Source organism: Pseudopodoces humilis, chromosome 2 (assembly GCF_049639895.1).
Source record: "Pseudopodoces humilis isolate 2021_Gansu_Grassland_sample_001 chromosome 2, ASM4963989v1, whole genome shotgun sequence".
NCBI lineage: Eukaryota > Metazoa > Chordata > Aves > Passeriformes > Paridae > Pseudopodoces > Pseudopodoces humilis.
In genome coordinates this window covers 40,935,788-40,950,445 of record NC_142201.1, presented here as the reverse complement: position 1 = coordinate 40,950,445, position 14,658 = coordinate 40,935,788, and the positions used below count along the sequence as shown (strand labels likewise).

Genomic DNA, 14,658 nt, shown 5'->3' with positions numbered 1-14,658 from the left:
ACTTTAAAGTGTCTTTTGCATCTTGACTCCGGATTTCTTAGAGCAGGAAGGAGCAGGAACAAGTTGGGTCAATCTGTTGTCACTTGTCACCTCGAATTATTGCATAACTTATCATCAACCAAGACTGCCAATATTATGTATGCATTTATTTCTTTCTCATGAGTGTATTGTTGCTGACACCGCACAAATAAGACATCCCACAGCCCTTTCCACCACTCTGATTCATGCCCTTTTTAAGTCAGTGAAACAATTCACACATCAGTAGACAGTGAAGGAGAGGTACTTGGGAGTCATCAGAGCAGTTTTGCCGCACTCTCTCTCTTTCTGAGACAACTGCTTTTCTTCTCAGGCGCTTTTTTGGTTGGCGTGGTGAATCATAGGCAATCAGCAAGAATGCTCTCAGGCATACAGTCTGCATTTCAAACTTCGTGGGTGCTGCAAGTAGGACTGGCTTTGACCATTCTTCACATCAGTTTCTTACCCTGCACAAAACGTCTAAGTGCACGATTTGATAATTATCTCCTGCTGTGACAGTTCTCTTCTCGCAGAGTTTTTTCTTCTGCTTGTCTGGGGGTTTGATTTCCAGATTATCGAGGACTTCCCTTTCTATTTGTGATTTGCACCTGGGCAATACTAAACCTACTTCTCTGCAGCATTTTTTTCCTCACAGGTAGCATGAGGCCGAAAGAAATGAGCACGCTCTCTTTTAAGTGAGAGGCAGTTTAGATTTTTTTCTCTAGGAAGAAAGCAGAGTAACTACTTTTTATTAAGAGAGTGTCTTAAAGTTTATGTTCCAGAAGAAATAGTGGGGTTTGAAAGCCTAACAGCTGTGAGATTCCTTCTTTGTTTCTGTGTAATAGAAAACTTTACATCTTCTGGGAGTGGATGGAAGAAATTATGTCAGAGATTTTTCACCTTAGTGTTGTCCTCAAAATGCTAGGAAAGTAACAGATGGAATATGTACCTCAAATTCTGTTTAATATGGGATTACTCTAAAAACAGATGAGAAAGATAAATATTTTTCCACAAAATTTTCAGGGCAGATTTTTCAGCTGAGTGATATCTCATGGGATGTAAATCCTCGTATCCTGGAGTATTTTCTCAGCTTGCGCAATTTGAAGTCAAATAAATTTTAATTTCCACCCAGTTTGTTTGAATTTAATTATGTTTCTGACAGGTAAAATGGGATTTAAGAACATTTTAATATTTACATTATTTATATCTGAGTGTTCAAACATTTTATTTTGTAAAAGAAAAATTCTTTAAAGTGTCATTCAGAAATGAATCAAGAGATTAAAAAATAAGCTTTACACAAAATATCTTATGACTGCCGCTTTTCAAGTGGTTTTCTAAATTTAGATTTTATGCATTCAGATCATCTGATAAATAATTTTCATAGTTTCCTAAAAATAGGAGAGGCTATTCTTTTCTTTTTTAAATAGAGCTTCAATCTCACCCAAGTAAACATCTGAACATTTTGTCCTTGTCTCTTTTTTTGCTCTTGACGTCTCTAGGGAAATTATGAAATTCCACAACTCACCTCTCCAACAGTTATTATTTGATGTGCAACCTCCTGCTGTAATCTCTTAGAGACTTCCAGTCATTATTTTCATATGGCCACTTTCACAGTTACATGTTGTGATAACTTAGGCAAATTATAGATAAGAGTGATGCCCATAGGCAGTGTTCAAAAATTCTCATGCTTAACTTTTAGGGGTTTATGTACATAAATTCCTTTATAAATTACTTGTAATATTTCATGGTTTCTCATCTGCTAAATAGAGGGGCAATATTAGTTCACCTTCCAGAATTATGCACATACTGGAACACAACTGAGATGATGAAATAAGTAAGAAAAATGCCTTAAATTTTAATAGGCCTTAGAAAAAAGCTAGTTGCCATGTTTCTCATGATTTCAAAGTCATGGATACTGGAAAAGGACATCTCAGTTGGACAAGAACAATGGCTAAAATTTCCTCTTCTTTCTTAGTGCTGCATGGTTTGTTATCAGAGAGTAAATGTGTAATTTTTTTTGTTACATTATAAAACTTATCTACAGTTCGACTATATTACCCTATTTTTTTCTAATTATTTAATGAACATCTTGGACTATACATTATACATTTGCTAGAAAAATATTTTCTGAGATATTAATATATTAAAATTAAAATGACCATGTTTTATCTCTCCATATTAATGAGATATACTATCCCAGGATTGTGGAAATCTTGCAGCTGCTTTAAGGGCTGTAGTTTTTTATTTTTAGTTTGATATAATTCAAGCACAAAGTCATAGACACTAGGACAAAGCTGTAGTTCTTAAACCAGCTCTTCTAGCTTTCAATCTGGGATGAAACTGTTAAAAAGATACCTATTTTTGTCTTCAGGAGGTAAGTATTAGACTAGAGATTTGGTTGATATAAGCAAATATTCTCAAATTGACCTTCTACAACATAAATTCCCAACTGAGTATGGCTGATGCAGTACTTCCATTTTTATATCAGATTGTGCTATAAAAGCAGTGAACTGAGGTCTTAGCTTCTGTGAGCCAGTGTGAAGCAATGAGAAGTACTTCAATAGAGCATTCAAAATCTTATGAATATTTCTATGTAGTTCTAATTAGATGCATACAGACATATTTTCAGCTGAAATCCGCTGAAAAGAACTTTCTTGATACTTTGACTGTTAAATTAAATCAGCAATAACAGTGTTCATAAAAACAGCCAAAATATGGACAAAAAGAAAATTTAATTACTTGGATCCAACGGTGGGCAGATCTTCTCTGAAGAAAAGAGCAAAAGGAATAAAACCATCATTACCAGCTAAGCTTTACCTGCTTTTCCCAGTAAAAAAAACAACAACAACAAAAAATCAATAGGGAGTAATTGTAACATGTGGAGAAGATAATGTCAAAGGTATATGGTAGAAAATAGCCACTGATTGGGTGAAGTTTAGTCATTGTCCTGAAGTTAATTAAAGATGAAATGAAAAAAAAAGCTCTTTGGATGTGTGATCCAAAGGTTTCTAATAATCTTGTGTGCCCTATATAGCATGCTTTGTGATACATCTCAGTCTGATCCTGGTTACATCACTATTGTGATAGGTGTTCAGAAATTACGGGTTTTGTGCTTAGGAGAAATTTCCTCAGTACTAGCACATTGAATGCAATTCTTAATTAAAGGTTTTTCTTTCTCCTCTTCTGAAATCACAAGCATGAACAACTAATCCCTATGTCCCCTTTGATTTTTAAGTAGAATATTTGATAGAAATGCTAGAATTAAACTGTGGAGGATTTTGGGACAGGAATCCCTAGAACTGTAGCATGGAGTTCTCAACAGATTAGCTTTCTGGTAAAAGAATATAGGAATACTTCTTGGAGTTAGTCAAGACATTCTAATGTATGCAAGTTAAAACTCTTACGTCTGGCCACAATACATAAGCATTTCATTATGCAAGGATAGTGAAGGGGCTAAAGGCAAAGCCATATGAGAAGCAGCTGAGCTCACTTGGTCTGTTCAGCCTGAAGGAGACTGAGGGGAGACCCCATTGCAGTTACAGCTTCCTCCTGAGGGGAAGGAGATGGGCAGACACTGATCTCTTCTCTCTGGTGACAGTGACAGGACTGAGGGAATGGCCTGAAGCTCTGTCAGGGGAGGTTTAGTTTGGATATCGGGGAAAAGGTTCTATGTGGCTGGGCACTGGAACAGGCTCCCCAGGTCAGTGGTTACAACACCAGCCTGACAGAGTTCAAGTGTTTGGCCAATGCTCTCAGGCACATGGTGTTATTCTTGGGAATGGTCCTGTGCAGGGCCAGTTGTACTCAGTGATCCTGATGGATCCTTCCCAGCTCAACATATTCCATGATTCTGTGACTCTAGTACTGCATAAACTCTTGAGATAATTACTTATAAGGAATAAAATTATGATAGGGAAACTTAATAATTTTTCTATTAGATAGATGGACTATAGATGCACAGAGATCCAAAAAATAATTTAAGGATGCCAGTACCTCAGTTTCTTAGTGCACCATTCCTTTCCTGGACATACATCAGCTTGCTGAGTGGAAAGCTGGATGATTTAGCCAATATTCAAATGTTAAAAACAGTGATTCCTTTCAAAGTTCTCTCCACTTATGAACAATTTGCATAGGACTGCAGGAATATACCTCACCCTCATTTTGAACACCAAATGCGAAGGAAGTAGAAATTTCCAGTTTTAATCCAGCAGCTTGATTGTTAATGCATTTGTAAAGCTTCTGAGAAATAAAATCTAATCCTATTCTCCTTCAAACTATGGGCTGTTGTAGTGTAGAGGCATTTTTGAAGAGTATCTATTTCCTTGGCCAATTGGCTAGATTGGATAGTTTCTCCTTGCTGTCCCCCACAAGGTCTTCATGCTAAGGAGTGACTCTGTGGTTCCAGATGGGAGGAATTCCTTTGGGTGCACGGGAAGTGTAGGAAGTACGTGTGTTCCCTCATGTGGTCTGTAGTGATTCATTTTGCTCATATTTGACAAATTTTATTTTATGCCAAGAAATGACAGGATCTGGACTTAAGTATGGTAATATGGATTTACTCTGTGAGTTTGGGTGCATTCAATTTACCTTTGGAAGAACATCCCTACCTTATTACCAAACTATGTATACCAGCTACTTTGGTAAGAAATCTCCTATAAATAAAAGAAAAACTGTGTCTCAACATATTTGATCATTCTAATGATGACCAGTTGTTTAATCAGTTTCCCTGATTTTTTGTATCAGAATAAAAAGGTTTCTGCTTGTATACTTGACAAAGCCAAGGATTTTGATTATAAAAACAGGTCAAACACATAACATTATAAAAACAGGTCAAACACATAACAAAGCAGTCTGCAAATGCAGTGTTACAAGAAAGTAACATTTCCTGGCTTTTACCCAAAGTTCTCTCCTCTATTATTTATATTTGCAAGTTCACCATTGCAAAATCTGTCTTCCAGATGAAGTAATATTCCTCCTAGACTTTCTGAAGGGGGAAAACAAGTGTTCAGTAATGAAGCCCTTAAGAATATTGCTTTTGGGGAGTTTTGCATGTATGTAAAAACATGCATTTAGGTAAAGCTGAAGTTGTCAGAAAGTGTTACAAAATGCAGTAATGTAACATGTCCTGAAGCTACTAGGCTCAATCAAAGCTCAGAAAGGCACTTTTCTGATGTGCTGTATTCCATGCATGCTTATGCTGAAATGAAGCTGTCCTAGTCAGTCAGGGAGACAGCATGCTATAATTAATGACTCCTCTATAGCAGTCTCCCCAGTTATGTCATTCAGTGTGATCTGACTGATTTATATGATTTACGTATGAACCAGTTATTTCTAAACTTTGAAGTCTGTGCAAATTTCTCTGCTACAATTATCGTAGAGCCAATTGCAATGTGTTTGAAAAGACAGGAAAAGATCAAGCTGTACCCATATACAAATGTTACTTACAGAAAAAACACTGAAACTCCTGAGCTCAGGAACAGCTCTCCTCAGGAAATGAAGATTTTGAGGTTTCAAATACCTCTGAATGAAATTAATATCTGCTTTTTGGCTGGTCTGGAGGAAAGTACTTAGGTGTAAGAGGCTCTGAATTTTATTTTTTTTTAAGATGGAAATGAGGAATGGGCTTTTGAAAGGCATTTCATTACTCAGCAGCAAGAAGGTGGTTGAAAATCAACTTTCTGTGATAATCTCCAGATTTCATGAGTTCATAGCTTTCTGAAATATTCACACTCTAAGCTGGATTTTTTTTTGTATTTGGGTTCTTACCAAGATTTTAGAATATTAGAGTAAAATTTGATTTTTTTTTTTCATGAAAGATAATTCACCTGCTGTTGAAGGAAGAAAAAGACCTGACTGTATTCTTTGAAAATAAAGGTGCAGAAAAGCCAGCTGAAGCTGAGAAGTGAAACCTGACTGCTCACTGAAGACTAGGTTCAGAAAGGCACTTAACTGCTGTAATGCAGGATTTAACTTTTAGCCTTCAGACTTCTAAACTAGCCATACTATTGGTAATATTTCCCTGAGCCACAGTTTGGATACCTAAATGCACATCAATACTCCTAAGTGACAGCTGAATATGGAGCAGGATTGAGAACAGGGCTCATCCCTTGCTTGGGTCACAGTTTAATTGTTAACCCTCTTCAAAGATGTGGTTTGGACCTCTCCACCTGTCTGTCCATGCAGTACACTTTTGGCAGGACAGACACTGCCTCCAGAGACCTGCATGAAGCTATCTGTCTTATTGTGGCCCCCTCCCTTCTTTCAACTCTAAGCAGAGTATAGTCTAAGCACTATGAAACCTCCAGCCTCACTTCAAAATACACATTATATTTCACTTCCTTTTACTCCCATTGCCTGCACTGCTGACTCCTATTATTCCGAACACTTTGAGCTGAAAAACAACCACACAAAATAATTGTGTATTTTAGTCACTCAGACACTGAGTGGAGCCCAGAGGAGACGCAGTGCCAGTACAGTGTGGTAGTATGGGATGTGGCCAGCTTGGAGCAGAAGGTGCGAGCAGTAAGCAAAGTGAATGTCAGCCAGCAGGCACAGCAATTCATCTATGCTTGCATTTTGTGTCACCAGTGTAGCATATTCTGAAACCAAGTTCTGCAACATCCAGCTTGATCAGCAAGGATCTGCTTGTGCTAGTCTGTGTCAGAAGATGATGCAGATAAGTCAGATGCAGATAGAAATTATATGACAGAGGCTTCTGTAGAAACCTCCATCTGTTCTTTGCTTGAACCCCACCTCTTGGCTTTTTCTCTTAAAAAAACATATTACTTCACTCCTAATATAAGCAGAGCACCTTTCTTTCTTGTAAAATTCTGTTAATGATTCCACCAAGTTGCATGAGAGATATTAAGACACTCAGACAAGATATGAGACACCTGGGTCCTGCCCATTCTTTTTGAGTGGTTGGAAGCTATCCTGGCTACTTCACAGTGGAGTGTGAGCAGAAATACTCTGTTAAATCAGTTGTGTAAGGTGATGAGAATTCAAGATTCACAGGGCCTGTGTAAATAGATACTCTAACTGGTCTTTAAGATCCTGTCCTAGCAGATCTGGGACATGATCTGGGTTTCTGGCAGAGTGAAGCATGATAGCTAGTTTCCTCTCAGATTGCTCTTGTAATAAAATAAGGCTCACATAAATATGGATGGTATTTGCTTTATATACAGACAATATAAGAAAGGTAATATATAATATAAAGACAGGGACTGTCTTCTCTCTTTTAGATATCTTTTCAAGAATTAGATTGGCAAGAAGTTTTTGAGTAAGATCAAGATCTTAGAGGTATATGTCAGCACAAGTACCAAAGTGGATTTGGGAAGATGCAGATGGGAAAACATCCATGTGGATTCCAGCTGAATTTAGGGGTCAGCTAGGTGCTGATAACCAGACATTGACAAGACTACAGGAACTGGGAAGCAGCATAACTTTAAGCATGAAAAGAACCTAGCTGATAAAACTCTCAGTACCCACAGATGGAAGTATCTCTGGCTTTAAGCAGCAATTTCAATGTAAATTTGAAGATTCTGTTGTTGACTGTAAATATATGTATTCTGCTTACTTTCTTATTTGGTGCTAGTCTCTTTGTAAAAATTGACCTGTTCTAGGTTTTGAGGTATACAGTAGTTGGATAAGTGACTCTAAAAAGGAGTTCTAAGTAGTGAAAATAATAAAGTCCACCTTTTTTTGAATTTGGATTTTCTGCTGTTCAATAAGGTGGAAGTTTCCCCTTGTGCTTTTTCTAACCAACGGGTCATTCACAGCATCATTTTCAATGTGGATTCTTTGATATCTATGAGGAACTGACCTCATGTTTCACCCCTTTCCTCAGTAAAGGCAATAATAGAGCCTCTCTCCTCTTTTTCTCCCAGCTGTCTATTTAAAAGAAAAAAACATGTAGGATCTTAATGTACTGAGACCTGAAGTACTCAGTTAAATTTGATTGAAACTGGCTGATGGTTCAAAAGCTATTGGAAAAGAATGGATAAATATACCTTCACACATACCATCAGTGTTCTGCTAGTAAAGTGCATTTCCCTAGGAAACTAAAGCAAAAATCCCTTCTGAGCATATTCAGAAGCATGTGCTATATCTCAGAACCATTTTAATTTAAAAATGTCCTGTGTAAAGACTATTTTCTGTATAGTTCTCTAAAAATCAATGATTTAACATCAAAAAGGGAGAAACAAATTCCAGGGAAAAAAGAAACACAATTTTAGTACAATGCTGATAAATACAAACAACATCAATCAGTTTAGCCTGTACCACTACAGTGCAAAGTTAGATTCATGCTTTCAGCCCAAGTTAACATGATTATGGAAAAATAGTTTAATCCCTTCAAATTCATATCAGTGGTGTTGCATTTATTCATAAACCAACAGGTTGAGTGAAAGGAGTGCCATTGCTTTGCAATCTCCTGTCCAGGAATTTTGAAATCACTGAGGAACCTGCAGCTCTTTGTCATTGCTCTAGATTGTCACTCCACCATGAGATACTTGTGCTCCACTGCACAAGATGCTAATCTGGGTAGTGCCTAGTGTGCACTATTGTCTATAATGCTTTTTGTCACTTGAGATGTTGAAAGCATATAAAAAAAATAAAAACCCCAAACAAACTGTCTGATCTCTTTATGAATTTGTCTGAGAAGAAAGAAGGGTATTTTTGTCTGAAAACCGAATGATATCCCTTTGTCATCATGTAGTTCTGAATAAATTTATAGAAACCATCAAGATTATCCTGGATTTACTGCACTTTAATAAAGAGGAGATTTTAATCCAGTGCTGGTGTGACTGACATTTCTAGCTTGCATAGGAAGAGTGAGAAGTCTCCTCAGGATCCTCCACGCTAGGATCAGTCAGTTACTACCCAGTTGATTCCCTGGATGTTTTTCCTTCGCTTTTCCATGAGATTTTGTGTGGGAGGGCTGGGGAGGCAAGCACTGCTGTCAGTAGGGGAGTGTTGATTTTTGCATTCCTGAAAGTCACTGCTGTGCTAAATGAGGATAATTGGCAGGAATCGATTAGTTTTACAGGAGGGTGTTATTAAGGGCTGAGCTCTTTTCACAAATTGCCCCTTCTGCACTTTGAGAGACATAATCTCAGCCATCCCGAAATTCACAGAACAGGAGATTGATTTCCTCCTTTTTCTTTTTCTTTCCCTGCCTTAAACTCTGCAGGTCAGTCCCACCCCAGGGTGCATCCGGGCGTTAATGAAGATGTTGTACTGCCCTTACTGCAGAGGACTTCCCACTGTGAAACCTTGCAACAACTATTGCCTCAATGTAATGAAGGGCTGCCTGGCAAATCAGGCTGATTTGGATACTGAGTGGAATCTGTTCATAGGTAAGAAGAGTTTAAATATTAGCGGAAGGAAACACTGGTGATAGCAAATCGCCGCAGGGTTCTGTGAGGTTAGAAGACATTGTTGGTCAATATTTGGAATGAAGCAACTGCAGATGCAGCTCACTTTCTAATTGAACTTCTTGGCTTGCAGTAAGAAATGGCTGCTCTCTCCCTGCCCTAAGCCAGCCACATTTCACATTTCATATTTCCAAAGGAATGGTGTGGTGTTACAGATCCTGAGCTGAATTATTACATGCTATGGGAAATGTTGAGAAAGATTTGGTTGAGGATTTGATAACAAGCTTAACATGGCAGAAATAGTATGTATTACAACTGAAAACTAGGCTCTTGCAAGCTGAGAAGATAATAACATTGTATAACATCCAGTCAACATAAATCACAACAGCTGCTGCGCTTAATTCTGGTGGTACATAGTCAAAAAGCTTTAAGATTTACATATATGAAAAATTATTAATTCCTCATTCTTGATTAAAATATGCTAATGTCTCCCTTCCAGTGTACTGAATAGGAAGTACCAAACATGCAACCTAATGTTAGAATGGAACATAGAATATATATTTAAGAAAAACTGCTCCCACAGTTTATTCACATAATTCTTCACTCAAATAAACTAAGAATAAAAAAAGAATGTCCCTTAAAGAGCCATTCAGCTGTCCTGTAGCAAAACAAAGCAAAACAAAAAAACAACAAAATAAGCCAAAAAAATCCACAATGCAAAAAAAAAAAAAAAACCTCCCAGAAGAGTAACATATAACAAAAAATATTACTTTTAAGTTGCTTTTGGTGATAGGATAGGATGACAATTAGACAAGGCTGATGATAATATGGAAGGAATGGAACAGCTAGTTAGCCTAGACACTAATGAGTGTCATAGTCTAGACTGGATTTCAGAAAAATAAATGCAGCTGGAAAAAAATGGGATAAAACTTTCTTTATTGCAGCTGAAGAAAGGAAATTTACTTTCTGTTTTTGGAAAGATAAAACATAAGCAATCTCATTCGGCTTAATTTCAAACCCCACTGACCAAAGTGACTTTGAAAATTTGACTCTGACTCATTCATGGATTTTTGCTTTACTCAGCAGTGCAAGATGGATAGGAAGAAGAAAACAGGATGAAAAATGAATCAGAGTATGAAAAGTGAAAACGAGCATTGAGCATGCTATAAAAATAGCATGCAAACAACAATATTAAACAAATGATGCAGATACACTTGCCTTCCCAGTCTCCTGGACTGGTTAAAGGAGTTGACATCAGAAACAGTGCTGTATGGAGGGATACCCATGGGATTACTGGAGTAAAAAGGAGAATCTGATCATCAGAAAGCTAAGTAGGAGCTGATGGGAAAACAATTCTACCTTGTTAAGGACACTGCATAAGCTAGTTTCCTTGACATTGAATAATAAGCAAGTGCTGAAATGTCACTAATTCTGATCAAAAAAATAATGTAGGCTTTTAAGAAAAAAAACAAACATTTGAACTAAAATAAACAATGGGGTTTTTATTAAGACAAGCACCTGTTTAAATCAAAAGCTGGAATTTAAGGTTTGAGATGTTAAGAGAAGATTTCCTTTTCTGGTGCTTTAAATTCTGTGAGAGTCCTGGGCATGGTGAGACATGTTGGAAAGTGTGGAAATGCTTACAGATTCAGACTTTCAGAGTCTTTTCTGCAAAGCCCTTGCCCTCATCAAAATCACTCTGATTTTGATTGTTCTTGCTCTCAGAAAATAAAAACTGCATGAAAGCTTGTATGTTACGTTAAAACATAGTGTTAATTTATTAAACACCATGTCAGGCAGGCTACTGCGCAATTATCCCTGCAGGTCAGTGATGACAAGACAATATACAGTACAAATACATCAAATCATATTTCCTCTTTCTTCTAACTACAACTATACAACTTGTTGTATCTATGCAACTTTCCCTCTGTAACTTTATGGAGAAGAAAATAGAGGAGATACAGAGATTTTCATGTATTTGGAAAAGGTATTCTGTTTTATCCCATTTTTCAGGCCTCTGACAGCTTTGCTGAAGATGAGGGTCCTTCCTTTATGAAAGACTGAAATGAGGCAAGTTGTCTCTGTCTCTGACAGCTGTCAGAGGCTTTCTAATAACACATGCAATTCCCTTAGTGGTAAACACAACAAAACTTCTACTCACTGAATTAAAACGAGCAGTAGCATTTTACAGCACCGCTGAGCTATGAAAGATAGGAAATTATGCATGAGCAGTTTTTATCCCTGTTCCAGTACTAGGAACCATGCACTAGCAGAAAAAAAAATAAAGATAATTTTGTGCATTAACAGTCTCTGCCTAGGCAGGAATCCCAAATATTAGTGCATATTTATACACAAGATAGTTTTGCTTAGCTCATAATCTGTGCATTGCAAAATAGTTTGGCTTAGTTCATAATCTGAGCATTTCAAGGTTGTTTTGACAGAAGTCGGTACTAGGAGAAAACTCTCAGATATGTTTGTCAGTAACTAAGTAAATCCTGTGCTTTGGACTGCATGTCCTGATATGCTGTTCTGGAGTAACAGCAATGGTCCAGAAGCAGACAAGATCTGCACATGAGGAGGAGCAGAGGAAAGTAAATTACAACAGGATGTGTTGCATGTTTCACCTACTTTATAAATATAGAAGTCAGGACTGAAATCACATATATATGGCACTAATAAATCTTGCCTCTACTTTCAAAGCTAGGGAGAGTGGGACAACTTCCCCTAAACATCTGGTGCTTTCCAAGATTTTATAGACTGTGAAAATTGGTAAGAGGTGAAACAGCTGCAGAAGCATGACAGGTGGCTTATTATATATTTCCTGGTTTTGTCACCTTAAACTCTTTATGTCATTTTTGTGTAATGTTTCATTATAGGCTTTTTGTATTTTGTTGCCTTTATTACGGTGTGATAAAAACCAAAGGTAACACATCTCGTTCAGACAGATCATCTGCAACTCAGAATTTTGCCTGAGAAAAGAAGACAGTCTTTAATATCATATTATAATTATAAAACTGTAATGAAAAAATGCTCCTTCCAGGTATCTATATAAAATATTTAAGAGGTATTTAAAAGTAAACCCATCACACTGACTTTGAAAATGTGTATTTTGCAAAGCTTGCTTCTGATGTTTTGCCTGTCAGTTACCCATCATAATCTCCTCTGCACCCATCTCAAGCAAAATTAGCAAATGAAAGATAAAAAAGCACGAGCAGAGGAACTGTGCTGCTGAGGAAGATCGCCTCAGGGAGGAGCTGACTGATTCTGTGGAGTGGAGAAAAGGGGATTTTCTCTGTCCCATGGCCCAACAGATATAGTCAAAATTACGCTTCTCTCCATGGAGAGAATACCAATTAACAGCAATAAGAATCAGGCATCCCACTGTTCATTCTGTCACAGAAACAGAAGAGATGGATAAAATTACACCCACTAACAAAAATTTAAAGCCCCTGTATCTTAGGGAATGACATTCAATTTTAGCAATACTGTTACTCCTCTTTCTCTTACTAACCTGTATTTAAGTCCCTGTTCCTATCTGGAGATTCTTTGACTTTCCTTAACCTTAGCTTTCCCTATAATTGGTCATTTATTTCCCTTCAACTGCTCTTTTTCTCAAGCAAGAGTGTCAGCTGAGGAATGTGCCCACCTCAGTGGACTCCACACTTTCACTTGGTAACCTCACTGAGCTTCAGAATCAACAGTTGTAAAAAGATTATTTCCATGGAAGCAAGTGCATCTCATTCTGACAGCTGCCTTAATCACAGGTTCAGGATGGCAAAGTGTCCATAACCCATTTGTTTTTTAGAGGATTTCTTTCACAATTAGCATTAAATTTCTTCTGTCTTGAGAAAAAAAGACAGATGAAACCTAAAAATCTAGCAAGATTGTGGGCCAAATATTACAATCCTTATATAAGTAATTCAGCACAACAGAAGAGTAAAAATCCAGGTAGTTGTTTTAATCATCGCAATTACTGTATCTGAGCTTTTTTTTTGTGGAAATCTAGAGTAATTAATAAATGCTTTGTTGCTGTACTTAGTAACAAAGTATAATGCCTGTGTAGCAGTGTTTCAAATGCAATACATGGAGGTTTGACACTGCATGGCTATTTATAATAGCAGAAATGGAATATCTCTTTTTTCCTACAAATTATTCAATGATAAATCAGACTCACCTCAACCTTACCCCCATGTTTTAGTAGGCAGGAGATACTGGAAGACACTTCAGAAGTTGTGCAGCAGCAGAGATTGCATCCCTGTCTGTGAAAAGGAGCCAAGAGTTCATGTCCAAAGCCACCCTTCTGCTTAGAGTGGAGAGCAAGTGGCTTTGCTCTGAGTGTATTTGATATTTGACAAGCTCTGTTGTGTAGTAAGGCAGATCAGTGTGCAGTGTATTCACACTGCAGGATTCAAGGCCTTCAAAGCTGAGAGCCAGACACCTCTTACTGCCACCATCCTGCCAGGCTTCACCAGGGGAAAAAATCATATCTGTAAGGCTTCAGAAAAAGATTCTCCTTCCAATGTTAAAATGATTTTTCTTATTGCCATTACAACAGCTCTGCATTGCTAATTAACTTTCCTCTTCTTGTGCTTTAAGAATCCCTTTCTTCTTCCTATCAGTATGGCTCAGGCACCTTTGGAGTTCTCCTGAGACAGAGAATACCATGCAGGTCTCACTTAGAGCAACCCGATCATTTTCAGAAAAACTGCCAGCAAAACCTTAACTACTTACTCCTAGTCAAAGTTTCAGTCATGAAAATATGCAATCAGTTTCATTCACTGCTTACAAAAGTCCTTGGGTCTCTGTGCTTTCTCTGGTCCTTGTGTAAGCACAAAGATAAACGTTTTCCTTTTAATGCTTCAAGAGGCCACCCTGATTTGACTTTTTTAATGGCTTATTAAAAGAATAACTGTGTCATTATAATTCACTTTGGTTCAGAGAAAAATCAGTCTATAAAACTAATAGTAATCCTTTACTATTTTCTTGTGATTTTTATGGGTCTCAAAGCAACCTTCTCTTCTCCAAGCTGAACAGCCCTAATTTACTCAGTCTGTCCTTGTAGGGAAGGTGCTCCAGTCTTCTTATGAACCTTGTGGTCCTCTGGATTTGCTCCAGCCATTCCATGTCCTTATGTTGGGGACACCAGAGCTGGAGGCAGCACTCCAGGTGGGGTCTCAGAAGAGCAGAGTGAAGGGGCAGAATCCCCTCCCCTGCTGTGCTGGCCAGGCTGCTTTGGGTGCAGCCCAGGGTTCTGGTGGCTCATGCTGAG

General features: G+C 37.7%; 1 protein-coding gene across 1 annotated transcript in view; it reads left to right on the top strand.

Moving 5' to 3' along the window:
* The window catches only part of GPC6 (glypican 6), a 712,773-nt gene that overhangs the window by 511,335 nt on the left and 186,780 nt on the right, over positions 1–14,658 (top strand). Inside the window, exon 4 of the mRNA XM_005516797.2 lies at positions 9,206–9,371. Coding sequence (XP_005516854.2) covers positions 9,206–9,371 — 166 coding nt within the window. The remainder of the gene's footprint in view (positions 1–9,205; positions 9,372–14,658) is intronic.